Genomic DNA, 15,269 nt, shown 5'->3' on the forward strand with positions numbered 1-15,269 from the left:
TTCAGTTCACATTGCTTCATATTAATAAACTTGATAAATCTATTTTTAATATCAAGTAAAAAAAACATTGACCTTGCATAGTTCAAATTAGTTTTGTCGAATATCTATTAGCATTTTGACTGTGATTATTGTTAATTTCGAGATATATCTTTGAATAAACATCAGAAAAGAGATATTGTATTACATTGTCAATCTCTTGTGAGTTTTCTTTTCATCCAAGACAAATTAAGACGCTATTGAAATAAAATAATAAAGATAATTTTTTTTTTACTAGAGGTAATAATTTTCTTTTACTACATTACTTTGGCATGCTAGTTTGAAAAAAGTCCTTGATGAAGTGAATTATTTTATCTCTTAATGTATGTTCCAAGTTTCCTACGATAAATTGCTAAGTGGATCATGTATATTTGAAGACACTTTTGACAGCCAATTAGACACATATATTTTCTGGTCTGTCAGTTGCACGAGCTTGTCAAATCACATACAATTCGGTCGTCGATATTTGTCCACTTGATGCATGAACTTATATCCCTCGATAATCTCAAAGAAGAAAATTATGACAAATTAGATAAGAACATTTCTGGCTTATGCAGGGCAAATATAAAAAAAATTGTAATAACTAGATCATATATATATACTTCGTATGCGTAAATAAATTAAGCAAATGTGAGTATTGTATCAATTGATTTTCGTATTATTAAGTTAAATGTATATGAGTAATCACCTGTAATTATATAATACTATATGTTCACATAACAACGTAGGATGAACTACATTTCAAATATGACCACCAAGAGAAAAACAAACTCCATATTCTATAGCTACTAATTACTAATAGATCTTCTCTTGCACATGATAAATCTACAGTTCTTGCTCATATTCGGGTGGAGATGTAACATTTTCAGGTTTTTCGTGACGCTAGGGATTCTACTTTAAGCTTTTTACATCTCCAAAAGAGTACCTGTTTTGTATTGGCAGTGGAAAACTTTTTAGCTCTGCATTGCATCCTTTGAAGCCATATTGGTTTTTTGTTTGTTAAAAGATGGAAAAACATTTTCCATTTTAAAAGAAGGGAAACCACTTTTCCTCCTTATCTCCCCATTTCACCTTCCCATCAATTTTCACCCATCTTCTCTCATTTTCCTATTTCTATTAAAAAAATTTGTAAGAAACCAAACAAAGAAAACAGTTTGAAATTGCATTTTTCCATGTAAAATCATTTTTCACTTTAAACGTTTATGCCCAACCAAATGAAGCCTAAGGGCACACGTGGACGCACAACCAACGGGAAGAGCATTATTGTCAGATATATCATGCTGACACACCTTTACATGTACGAATTTAAAACCCAAATGTATCCTGTATTTATTGTATTACAGAAATTCATGACCACAGTTGATGAATTTAACTACCAACAAAGTCAGATATGACCAATTGTAATTACAACATATACCCATATCAGGCCACAAATTTGAGGGGATAATTTCATCTTCTACAGGCACAAAGAGATGATACAACAATTCGATAAATGGATGTAATTTATATTTGCATTAAAAAGAATGATATTCGAGCCTGTAAATCAGTATAGGAAGCATAGTAGAGCTGCTCCATAGCATTTAAAATTAATTAACCAGATGTACACACTGAAGAGAATTCCTTCTCCAAGATGTAGTCAACAGCATCTTTCACTGTATCCACAACCTGAGAAAATTTTACCAATTAAACATTAGAAACTTCAGTTTCTTTACGCTTATAAATATTGTAATCCCTAACACCATCTATACATTCTGTTACTAATTCAACCTACCAGATCTGCGGGATACTCTTTGTGATTTCCTTTGCCTTGGAACAGACCTGTTCGCGTCAAAACAGGTATCCAAGGATCTCCAGCCTGAAAGTTTAGACAAATAAATTTATTCAGCAAAAAAAACGTACGTCGAAGGAAATGGAAGTCACCGGTCAAACGATAGTGCAAAGAAACTCACCTGTCTTGCGCCTTTTATGTCAACTGATGGATTATCACCCACCATGTAAAGAGCTCTGAAATAATCTGATTGATTATTGTTCAATTGAACGTCAAAATCTGTATGGCAATGAAGCTGTCTTAAAGTGGCCTCTGCATTCTTGAAAGCAAGAGGCTCAGGTTTTCCATAAATTATGCACTCAAGTGGAGTGTGGTGAACTCTGCATCAAATGTATAAATAGATTACTCTCTGGAGATGCAAATAATCCAACTCAGTTTGACAATCCATTTCATTAAAATCCAGAATGTATTCACAACTTGCACTTAGGTTCATGCTAATAAAGTAGATCATTGACCACCAACTACACGCGTCATCTCTCCTTACTCTAATTCCCTATTAAAGGTGCATGTTGTCAATAAGATGATCACATTTCTCTCCAGGGATACAGGAAAAACACCGAGATAATTTCATTCAGCCCAAGCTCACATGCACAAAGAACTCTTTTAGCCATTTATTCTCTTTGGCTCTTTGCTAATTCTTAGTAAGTAATAGTCTACACTACGGAGTACTTTATAATCCGTCCTGGAATATAATCACATTGTCAATTATCTCCTCATATTTGTAGATTAAGAAGGTTTGATCAACATTATTCTCAGTTTATAACGAACTTTTTTAATAATGGCTACTTGATTGGGTATTTCAACGTAGTCAAATCTAACCACTACAGATCAGATGATAGTACCCTGTATGGTGGTATACTGATAGTGTTTCTGTTTCATGATCATCTTCCCTTCATTGATGGTTGCCATCAACTAGCCGGGGTTCTATCACCCACTAGATTTTTTTTGACAGGAAATCAGCTAGTGCATTTTATTACTCAAGAGGACAGAATGTCCATTAGTACATACAAAGAAACCTTTTGCAGGTAATGACAGGGACTGCAGAGTGAAGAGGGGATATTAATGCGTGTTAAAATCTTAACAAACCATATTGCAAAAAAGTAGTTTTAGAAGACAAATCATCCCAAATACGAAGTATATATTATACTATATCATTTTATTCTGGATGGGAATATTTCATAATCCTAGTTTATTATCAAACCTATCTGATAAAACCTTCATATCAAATCTCTATCATGAGTATCATAAACCCCCGTATAAAAGATTTAGTAAGAAGAAAACACCAAGACCATGACGGATCTCACCAAAAAAGAAACAGGTATCAAAGAACTCAAGTTGTCTATATGAGTAGGAAACAGCTAAACAAATTCTCATATCGTTCAAATTTCTCAAAGTTCAATGAGATTTAATCGCAGAATTACCTGTTGAATATACTTTCCAGTGCAATCCTAAAGGCACCCACACCGAGACGTTTGGCTGGAAATGCAGCCTAACATTGGCATTGCCACCAAAGAGATACATTAAGATACCATAAATTTTACTTTTTTGGTGAATAATAGGGCTGAAAACTAGCCTTGTTTTGGGCCTGTTTTCTGTACCTTAACCAATTTCAACAACAATCAGTATTGATCAATAAATCTCTTTAACCTAGCAAAAATCAATTCAGTGTAGTACAACCACCTTAGTTCAGTATAATCAGTATTGTCGTACAGTTCAGTAATAACAAATATCCTTGATAGGATCCATTTGTCAAAGTTATCTATCAATAGGCAGAGGGAATAATAAACTGAGTAATCATTAGCCAATAAGAGGAAAACACAACGAATAAAAAGCTGATGGACTAAAGTTTCCTAAAAGCTGTGTGAATTTGAAATAATGTGAGCCAATTGAAACTGTTTGACTAAACATGGGAAAACCAATATTTGTATGCTTGATTGTATTCATTTCATTTTGAGGTCAACCATAGCTGAAAATCTCCAGAGGTTAGTATCTCTATTTTCTTACACTATCTGGGGAGAAAAAAGATTCCAGTCTTACTTTCCCTCAGAAATTTTCGAGCAAACATTCATAACATAATTTTCCCAAAAAATGATGACGACAAAACGATTCAGAAAAAACCAACCTGGTATTCAAGATCATCAGCTGCAAAATATAACGCTGGTTGACCTCCATTCTCCTGTCCAGAAGGGCTTCCAGTTCTTAAAATGTCACAAAGAACCTAAACACGAGAAGATCCAATTCGGAAGATGAATTCAGAGAAGAAAAAAATCTAGGAAGCAACGTCAATTTAGAGTTGTGGATGGGAAGACTTGAAGGAAACCTCAACTTGAAGGCCGAAGGTAAGAAGATAATAAACTGCAATATTTAAGTCAAATAAAATTGAATGCAAGACAAGCTTTATGTACATATACATAAATTATATTTGTTTCTCTTAGTAGTGTACAAATGTTAAAAATAAAGGTTAAGGAGCCCTTTATAGGAGATAGCCCAGTTCTTTCATGGTGATTGTTTAGCTCAATGTGTTTTATCTGAGTTCTCTATGTTATGGAATAATTCCTGGTCACATAACTGAGAATGAGGGTATCAGCAGGAAGCCTAAATACTTCAGTTATCAGTTCTTTTTAAGGCCCTCGAATCAAATTTAACTGCATCTAAGATCAGACTTCCTTTGTGAAAGAAAGTCGCCTAATGGGGAAAAAAAATCACCTGGATGTCCCTGCCCCAATCTACAGGATCACTAACAACAAACGCTGCCTTCACTCTCTCTCTGTACACATCACAAGCAGAAGCTTTCTTCATCAGGGTACTGCTTTGATCATTCTTAGGCATAGTTGTCCAGTTCTTATACTGTGATACAGGATCAATATCCTTAAAGTATGATGTGTATTCCTCTATAGAGAACACTTTACTGCGAATGCAAATGGCATATCATTACAGGGGTCCAAAAGATGCAAGCTACCACAAGAATTAAAAGGAGAAGCATCTAGATACAACAACATACTTGAAACCATACTCACTCATAACCAAAGCAGGGTCCCCCTTTCCAGTAGCGACAATGAGTTCATTCTGATACCTACACCAATTGAAGTTAATGGATAGAAATTGCTCGAAATAAGAGGGATGAAATTCGTTCAGAGATTATTCATTATTGTAATTTGACAAGTTAAGAGTGAAGTCAGATGTATTTGTGAGAGGGAATATCACAAAAAAAACTCATTCACTCAGTAGTTTTACAAGTTGAAATAAGATGTACTTTATGTTTTAACAAAATCCAAATAAACAACAAAGATATTTACATCCTCATACATAACATTTCAATCCCTTAGTTTCACTTCTACTGATTGACATAGTGATATGTGAGTATATGACACATTAGTTAAAATAAAAAATTAGAACATGTGTACATAGAACGCATCATCAAAAAGTGAAAACAATGTCTAACATATTACGATAACGTGAAAAGCCAATGCAAAATATAAAGACAAGCCTACCTTCCCAATAGATTCCTAAACATGGAATGGCCTTGTACAACCTGCAGTAGATAAAACAAGAGGAAACTACACCAAAGTCAAATCAGCAAAATGGCTGTCCCGGAAGGATGGAGGGAAAAACTCATATAATCTATGTAGAACATGATTGATAGAATGGAACTAAACTACCTGAGAAGGCAAAATATTCACTCCTAGAAGTTCACTCAACTCTAATGCTCGCTTTGATTCTGGCAAACCACCTCCTATCAAAAAATAAACAGTTCACTTCATGAGTTGCATTCACTTACACTTTGTTGGATAAGAGAAAATGGAGAGAAAGAGAGGGGGGGGGGGGGGGGGGCAAGTTCCGTTTTCCCATGTTTTGAAAAGGGGTTGGGGGAAGGAATGGGAGGGAGACGAATGGATCCATTTTCCCTCCCTCTTTAATAAACATTGTCCCTCCAAAATTGGAGAGATTTGGAGGGAAAATGGAGCCCAACCTTCCCTCTCCCTCTCCCCTTCCTTTCCCTTCTATCTTGCTATCCTAACAAAGTGTTACGGTGTATTTGATAGAGAAATACGGAGGGGAGAAAAGGTGAAGGATTCATTTTCCCTTACGGCATGCTTGGATTGAGGGTAATGCATTAAGGTGGCAATAAAAGTCAAACTAAAAAAAATAAGGTAATTGAAGGTGATGATGAGGGGATGAAGTTGTGCCAAAGAGAACAAGCAAGTGTTGGTAAGAAGAAAAATTAAAGGAAAGGGGGAACAAATACCCTTGTTATGTGCGGAATAGTTACCCACCATCCCACTAGGGTGATATTACCCTCATTTGGGGGGTAATAACTTCCCCCTTCCTCCCTTCTCCTCACAACACCACCACTACCACAACTTCTCATCACAATACCACCACACCTCCCTCCTTCCAACCACCTCAGTTCATCTTCATTATCCTTTATTTATGGTGGTTTGACTTTTGTTACCCCCATAATCCATTACACCCAATCCAAGCATACCCTTATTTGGATATTCATGGGGAGACGGAAGGGAAGAGAATTTGAAAGATCCATTTCCCTTCCCATGTTGGAAAGATTTGGAAGGAAGATGAAAGCCCACATCTTCTCTCTTCACCTTCCTTTCTTTTCTCTATCCTTCCCTCCCGTCCCGTCCCTTTCCTTTCATAATAGATATCCAAACACAGTATTACAAAATTCCATTTGCATAACCATTTCAATAAATTTAAGGGATGCTCCTCCTGAGAATTTTAGCCGCATTGTCCCAATTCCTTGTAATTAAAGATTTAACACGATTTCACCAAAATGCCATAAGAAATAGCTATATGATCTGTGGTCTCTCTCCATTACTCAAATAAGTGAGGCCGTTTCAACAAAATCCATCATAGTTCCTCATTATGCCAGAAAGCAAGTACTCCGTATTATTTTGGACAATGCCGGAAAAACCATGTGACTGTCTAGGTAACATACAAGATTTTCTCCTCAAGATTGTGTTTGTTATAGGGGAATATTTACTTCCAAAAACTAGTATTCTACTTAGCAAAAGAGAACAACAACAATTTCCAATTCCGAACAAAATTCCCACAACTATTAAAATGAATAACACAAGGCACACATCGTACAAAATGAAATCGTTAATTAACAAAGAAACCAAAGAAAAGTAAGTAAAAAGTTATACCATTCGTCAAGAACAGAAAAGGAACCTTCATAGTACCTGAAATGTTGATCATATGAGGTATTAAATTTAATACTAAATACACCCTCCGTCCCAATTTAATCCATCACCTTACTAGTTTAAATTACACTATCGAAGTCAACTAAACTAACTAATACATATAAGAAATGTAACTAATGTTGTTTATGTTTCATGAAATACTCACCATCTTTATGGTACAATCTTTGGATTGCTTGAGCAGCGCCAGCAATCGGAGCACGGCCGCGAAGGATGACACCATCAATATCAAATGCGATTCCAAAGGGCAGGCTGAGACAACAATTAGGAGTTCACCATTAGAGAAGAGGAAGAAAATAAGTTATACAGGAGAGAGAAAATTGGCAGGGGATGAAAGTCAGACCCTTTGAATTGGGCGGAGTTGTGCAGAAGAGGCTGAGAAATCATGGATGAATGCTGCCGGAGCCCGTGCCGTGGTGTACGCCTGAATGGTCACTTTTGGAGTAAATTGCATTTTTGTGACTTCCGTTTTATAATCGTTTGACTCGTACAAGACTACAAGGGCACGGCTAGTCTTAGGATATACGGAGTAGGATATTTTTTTCTACACAAATTCTTATTTATAATGGGTGTACAATAAATATTGTACACTGAAATAAAAGTTGACTCAAAATGATTAAAAGTTATATTTATATATGTAAATGATAAATTTTTTCATTTGAAAATTATTTCTTCAAAATCACTAATAATATATAAATTAATTATTTAACCATTTAAAATGTTTATCTATCAACTTTTTAATTTTATAATATAAAAGTTACAGAAAAATAGATTAAAGTTACAAAAAACTGCATAAAAGTTATCTTGGTGTACAATAAATTATTGTACACCTTGTGCGCGCAAGACCTTTTGTTTTTTCTAATATTTTGGTGGTTGGTGAGTGTTCATATTTAGTTTTTATGTTTTAATGTTATACTTAGTAACAGGAGTTATTATGTAATGTAGTCAAAATTGGTGACAACTACATTAAAATAGTTAACCTATGAAAGGAACTAAAACATATGTATTTTATGGATAAATTAGTGATGTTTTTTTTAGACAGATTTGAAACCATGGTCGTACCAACCCTCAAACCCATAACCTTTGGGTTATAATTTGTAAATATTACCACTAGGCCATGAGGAGGGTTGGTATAAATTAGTGATGTTAAAGATATTACATGTCTTGTTATTTATACAAGACTTATACGAAAAATATTTGCTTGGAGTCATTGCATAGCACCCGTAAGGATAATTCAGATAACTCGCCTAGTTTTTATTTCCTCACAAAAAATAAAATAAAAAAAATACAAGAGTTGTTCCACAAATATAATGTAGCCACATGAGGAACGTTGATGCTAATTTCATAATGCGTGAATTTGTTCAAGCCCAAACTTGAACCTCGCTATATAAGTCCTAAAATACATCATCCACTATAGTCATGCATGTACATATATGTAACCATTAAAATGTAATCATACTACTACCTCATAAATCATAAGAAAATACAGTACAACTAAGTGCAACTATAATAAAGTACTTCGTATGATATTTTAACTGATATTCAAATCAAGGAAGGATCTATAAACAATTTTTTTGAGCGTATTTCTATCATCCATCTCTAACATATACATGATGTGATTTGACACGTAATACTCTCTGTAGTAACTACTAGGACCATTAAACTCAAGTAATTTCACTTATAATTTGCTTGCAAAAAAATATTTGAGTATGGTTTAATAAATTAGACGCCACCAAAAGTATAATTGTGAACCGAAACAAGCTTAAATTGTTTTGAATATGTATGTAAATCGTTTTATTCAAATGTTGAAACTTCACTTTTTATAAAGAAAAAACTAGAAGGTGAACCACTAGCATCAATCTTAATCTCGTCAAACTTTCCCTGTCTTCTTCAACTGATAATTGATCCATGTTTTCGCTAATATCTGTCTCGACAAAGCCAAGGCAAGATGATGATCGACTCTTATGTTTTAGCCATTAGTAATATTGTACTCTTGTATATGCATTTAAAGCCGCATTTGACACTGGAGAAGGTCAACCTTTCTCTTTGAATGAACCATACATGCTAAAGTTTCAATGGTAAAAGAAAAAATTTATAACAAAGTACAACAAATAGAGAGAATTAAAATTTGTACCAAAATTCTAAATGAACAATGACAATACTTTTCTAAAACTCGGTGATTCAATTAAAAAAAACTCAATCAAACAAAATAAAACATAAATAAAACCCACGAAAAATTATCAATTTTAGGTAATACCAAAGACAAAACCACAAAAAAGTACCGCGTGTGATTTTTTGCTCAGCGGTTATATTCAATGGTTTATTTTTCTTGATTTCACAATGAAAAATTAAAAATTCATCCTTAATTTTTTATCACTCACCTAACAAAATAACAATTCAATATTCTCACCAATCAATCTTATTAATAGCTAACTTATTGAATCCAAACCACCCCTCAAAAACTCCAAACGTCTCGAATTTATCTACTTAATGAATCAATTAATTGATATGCTAAAATGGTGCAATAAGTAATGGAGGAGAAGAGTGGGATTTCAGAAACGGATAATTTTTCCATATGGAGAAACGAATTAATTTTCAATTTTAACAATAATAAATAAAAACATAATATATATTTTTAAAACATAAAGGATAGTAATGACACGTGTCTTTCGAGGTACAAATTTTGTTGAGACACATGTCGTCTTGTAAAGTTTGGTTTTCTTTTTTATAGACTAGGTATAGATTATTTGGTGACTCACCTGTCAACTTTTTATCATTTGGGGATTACCGACCACCGAAATTCTTTCACGGAAGGGTATGTTATTTTTTAACTTTAATCCGTCGCATTTGGTATGGCACTATGGCAAGTTGACTACATCGTATCTCTATTATATAAGTGAACAACTGAGTTTATTTTAGTAAAATCACTTTTGGTGTCCCTCTTGTATTTCTAAAATACCCTCCACACTTATAGATAATGACATCCTACCCAACAGGAAAAGCCTAAAGAAGCATTTTAATCAATCTAGCCACTTAAATTCTTGCCACTTAAAATTTTAATCAATCTGCTTATATGCGTTCGACTCTATATAACTTATCTATTTTTTATATCCGCACGCATCGCATTTATAATTATATATTTTACATGTTATTTCATGTTTAAATGTAATAACATAAATCTGTTTCTAATATTCGCACGCATCGCGTGCATATAAGACTAGTACGTCTATAATCTATCTCTAATACAACGATCGATCTATAAACTGGTTGCCAATGAGCTCTTGGCCTAATGGTTAAGAGCTAGCGAGGTCTTGTGTACAATAGGTCTCAAGTTTGGTTCCTCCCGCCCACATTGACAACCTAGTGCTATTGTCCATTTCCGTTGGAGCCAAAGATTTATTTGTTCTTTTGGTTGTGGGATGTAATGGAATTAATCAAAATGGCTCTTAAAACCTCTTCGCTTCATTTCCATGAAGTAGAAGATGGTCGTCCCGTTATCCCTTTTGGGTCAATTATTGGAAACAACCTCCCTGTATTCGCAAGGGTAAGGTTGCGTACACCCGACCCCCCCTTACCCCGCTTCTTGCGGGAGTCTCTTTGAGGCAATGGGGTAATGATAATAATAATATAGTCTTTTGTGCTAGTCTTGCAAATAAGGGCATTGTAGTCCCTTTTCATGCTACTAATGACATTAAAGCATGATTTACCTCGAGTCTTAAGACATGACATGTGTTTCGCCTAGTCTTAACTCCAAACATAACAATTCTTAACATCAAAGTGAGTTTATCTTGGTAAAACTTTATAAGTTTAAACCTTGAAAAAACAAGATTCGATTTAAGACTCAATGTGTGAGTTAAACAAAATAATAATAGGTTTTGACCACAAGACAGACAAGCAAAAAATGCCCAAATGAAAAGAATGCCTTTGAGATTCAATCATAAAGTACATTGTCTCAGTTGTATCTAAAGCCCCCCCCCCCCCCCCAAGTGTTTAAAAGGGGCTTCCCTTAAGCCTTATAGTGCAACTTCTTCTAACAACTGCAAAGGTGTGCCCTGGAAAAAATGTTATAGGGGGCGGGACTGAGGTTGTTATTTGTGTGAAATATGCTTACTTTCAAAGGAGTTTTCATTCAAACAATCAGGTTGTTTCAACAAAGGATGGTGGTTCTTCCTTCTCCGCAAAGTGATTGCTTAGGGACTCGCCGATTAGTGCTCTTTGGAACAATTGAGCAGAAGCTTCTAAATCAGTGCAGGGTAAATCAACAACAAGAGAATGGTCATAACATGAACTTAAATATTACTTAAATGGCTCCACCTCTTGCAAAATAACAGGAGAACCAATACTCTCATTTAGATGCATGACAGTGTTAAAGTAATCGTTTTGAGACATTATGGCTTTTGAATCATTCCCGATACCCGAGAAGGAATCCAAGGAATGCAAGGACGCGAGGATATAGCAAGTAAGTAGCAAGATTCACCCTTTAGAATCGAATACAAGAAGCTCGCGACTTTAGTAGAAACAAATAGTAGTAAGCTCTCGATGACGAATACACTTGTGGTTAAGACAAGTCTTGCATCCCCTATTTAATGCAATAAATCGACCTGACACCCCATTTTGTTCATTAATGTCTTTGTTTAAAAAATGATAAGAATAAAGAAAAAAGACAATATATTTTATAATTGAAAATGACCTAGTTTTCATCAACCGCTCTTGGCCTTTCTTGAATTAGGTGGTCTCGCTTTGAAATATAAAGGTTGTCTTAGGCTGAGTTTAGGAATTCTCTCTCTCGAGAGCGCTGACTTGCTTACTTGGAATGAGAGACAGAGAAAGGAATAAATTGGTATTGGTATCGCTTTGCCTTGCTTGACACCTTCCCTCTGTGTGCTTTATTTCCTTGCATGGACAACTATTAAGAATCAAACATTACCTAATAATAATAATAAAAAATACTTCATATTATATTAATTGAGATGTCTTAAATGAATTTAGGGGTGAAAAGCCAAATAAGTCGTAGAAAGACATGGAATATGATTCAGACAAGACTCCCCACGAACTTGCTCTAATATAAGTCATTTTAGTTAAGAAATAATTTATTTTGTGTACTATTATATTAATAACATAATTAAAGTAAGTGTATTGTTGACATAAATCATTATTAATGTACCTAATCCTTTCTCCGTTTTAGAAACTTGCAAAGGTTTGACTGACACACTTTCCGATTCGGACAAGCTAGTGAATCGGAAAGTGTGTCAGTCAAACCTTTGAAAGTGTGTCCTATATATATATAGGACCAGGTTCTGGTGAGAACCTCTCCTAAGATAAGAACCGTATTATAATGAGAACCTCTAATAATCGTTGGATTAAAAGAAAATGGACGGTTGAGATCAGATCTCGTGATTTCTTTTCTCCCTTTCGATTGAACTGACATTTTCGATCCCTTCTTCAACCCTCACCTCGATCTCTCTCTCCTCAGCCGAATTTCTCTCTCCTCACCGAATTTCAAGCGCACTCATCTCTCTCCTCAACTAATTTACTTCAAAATACACATGAAAATCGAAAATTATGTCATAATTCCGCGAAAAAATGCAGAAATTTTGAGGTAATTTTACATTCTTTTAATTTTGTTCTTTTTATTGTTTTTTAGGTCGAATTTCTCCTAAGTTTGCTCAAATTTTGGCGAATTTCGCTCAACTATCTGCAACTTTTGCTCAATTTTTTGCAAATTACACCACATCATTTTAATCCTATTGTTTTGAAGAATTCACAGCTTGAAAATTGCATTTTCTGGTCCCGGAGCTTCGTTTTTCCGTCGACTGAACTTCTAAGGTAATTTAACCTAATTTTTGTTTACTTTTGAAGATATTTTGTTTACTTCTCAATGTATTAAGTATAATTTTGAACCAATATTTTGTTTAATTTTGAATTTAATTGTGAGTTAATAGTCAGTTTTGGTTCTGAATTAGCTGATTTAGAAACTGTGTTAGAGAAAATTTGTGTGTAAAACTGGAATTAGCTTCTTTAGAAGCTGTTGTAGAGAAAATTTGTTGGTGTTGTTCAGTTAAGGTCGGTTGGTGGGAGTTGCTCTGTTATAATTTTGTTGCACTTAGTGATTATCTAACTCAAAAGTAAAGCAAAAACTGAAAAAAGTAAATAGAAATGATCTAAAAGTACACAAAATATGTCCCATAACCCATATTATCCACAGAAAAATATGTCCAGGTAGTGAATCAGTCAACAGAAATAGCAAGGGTACGTTCGTCATGTGTTGTATCAATTTCTCCAACAGGTTTGGAATTGAAGTCATATATTAAGCCAGAAAGTTAGGCTCATCTTAATTTTCCAAATAGTATTTTCAGAAACAGAATCTCCTCTTATTTTCATCTCAACAATAACCAGTTGTCCAGTTAGCTCAGTTAGCTGGTTAATTTCCATCCTGGCTATGAAATTCCCAATTGGTCCAATCAATTAAGTCCACCACACCATCCTTCTTCCTCGTGTGTATCTTTACATTCAGCTCGGGTGCAACTTCCTCGATGGTGGCAATGATCTCATCCTCTGACAAAGCTGATAAGAACTTCTCACTGTCCTCGAAGGGTTGTAATTTTAGTTGAACAACCCTGTCAAGTCAAGTCCTGAAGTGAAAATGATCAAGTCAAACGCGTTGAGTGGAGTACTGGTACTTGCCTCCCCTTCCACCACTTGTTGTTCTTTTTGTTGTTGTTGTATAGCAGGGGGTTTCATAGAAAAGAAGCCATCATCCAAGTCTTTACGATCTTTGTCATGGTAAAACTGAAAATCTAGTCTATCAAATTCGGAAAAGTTGCTCTATAAGGTTTTTTAGTGAAACTGATCCAGTACTTGATTCGAATACAAGGTTGCATTTGGGTTTTAGTGATTATTTTGGTTGCACCGGGCATTGATTGTCTCTATAGCTCTAGGTGAAGTCATTTTACTGAGGTGCAGTTGATGAGTGCAACTGAATAATAAGCCAAGTTCAACTCTCATTTCCTTTTCTTCTCTTCTTGTGATGATTGAAATTTTATTGATTTTCTTAAACCTATTAGCTCAAATGGTAGAGCACTATGCAAATGCATAGGGGATGTAGGTTCGATTCCTACATAGGTTTTCTTTAAAAGTACATCAAAAAAACTCAAAAGTAAATAAAAGAAACTCAAAAGTAAATCAAAATATCTCAAAAGTAAATCATTATAACTCAAAAGTATGTATCTCATAAAAATTCAAAAGTAAATCAAAATATTTCACTGAAGGCCTCATGCAAACTGTTCAAAGTTGATTTTCCTTATTACTATCCTGATCTACTAAACATCAGACCCTTTATGAATATATGTGACTTTCGTTGCATTATTAATAAGAAGTATTCAAAAAGTAAACAAATAAAACTCAAAAGTAAATAATTTAAACTCAAAAGTAAACTAAAAATCTTAGAACTAATCAAAAAAACCTCAAAAAACTTATTACAATCAAATAATTCAAAGTGGCAAATGATCGAGCAAAGAGTCATTGACTTTCATCTCTTACAATATGAAACAAACTATAAGAAAGAAATATATGGTCGGATGTCAAAAGTAAAGGTTTTCAACTTAAAAGTAAATAAAACAATACAAAAAGTAAATAAAGATAAAAAACTAGAAAACTCCGATTATTGGAGTATATAGGTTAAAGTAAAGGTTTTTTCAATTATAAGTAAATAAAATAATAGAAAAAATAAAGACAGACCTTTCCCTCAAAAAAAAAAAAGTAAAGGCGAACCTACGTGGGATTCGAATTCACATCTTTTGATATTGTACCAATGGGCTAGTAGGCTAGTTAAATAAAAGTAAAGTAAAAACCAAAAAAACTTAATCCTTCTCTATGCATCATTTGCACACATGTTGGATGGAAATTCTAAGGAAACTCATCATGTTGTCCCGATTCGATGAGGTGGTGAAATTAATTGATCAATCTTTGGAAAGACCTGATATGGTCTTGATCGATGAAGATGATGCGAGCAACCTGAGTAATATGTTAATTGATTCTGATTGCTTCATGGCCCTAAAAACAGTGTTATTGCTTCCATATGGAACAATACAAGTACATTTGCAACTCTTAGATGCATTTGTGATGTTCATGCCCACCAACACTGAGGTTTCAATAGCAAAGAGGTTAGCCATGATGAACTCAGCCTCGTT

At 34.3% G+C, this 15,269-nt stretch overlaps 1 protein-coding gene across 1 annotated transcript; it reads right to left on the reverse strand.

The window, feature by feature from the left end:
- Positions 1 to 1,334: 1,334 nt before the first annotated feature.
- LOC110804197 (uncharacterized protein YKR070W) lies at positions 1,335 to 7,580 on the reverse strand. Its single transcript, XM_022009759.2, has 12 exons — positions 7,424 to 7,580; positions 7,229 to 7,332; positions 7,027 to 7,062; positions 5,524 to 5,597; positions 5,356 to 5,396; positions 4,866 to 4,937; positions 4,571 to 4,772; positions 3,987 to 4,082; positions 3,286 to 3,353; positions 1,986 to 2,184; positions 1,808 to 1,891; positions 1,335 to 1,701 (listed from the first exon to the last, which is right to left on the reverse strand). Exons 1-12 carry the CDS (start codon positions 7,465 to 7,467, stop codon positions 1,627 to 1,629), a joined length of 1,095 nt encoding a protein of 364 aa, XP_021865451.1. The 5' UTR covers positions 7,468 to 7,580; the 3' UTR covers positions 1,335 to 1,626.
- Positions 7,581 to 15,269: the final 7,689 nt, after the last annotated feature.

The sequence above is a fragment of the Spinacia oleracea genome, chromosome 1 (genome assembly GCF_020520425.1).
Source record: "Spinacia oleracea cultivar Varoflay chromosome 1, BTI_SOV_V1, whole genome shotgun sequence".
In the NCBI taxonomy this organism is placed as follows: Eukaryota; Viridiplantae; Streptophyta; class Magnoliopsida; order Caryophyllales; family Amaranthaceae; genus Spinacia; species Spinacia oleracea.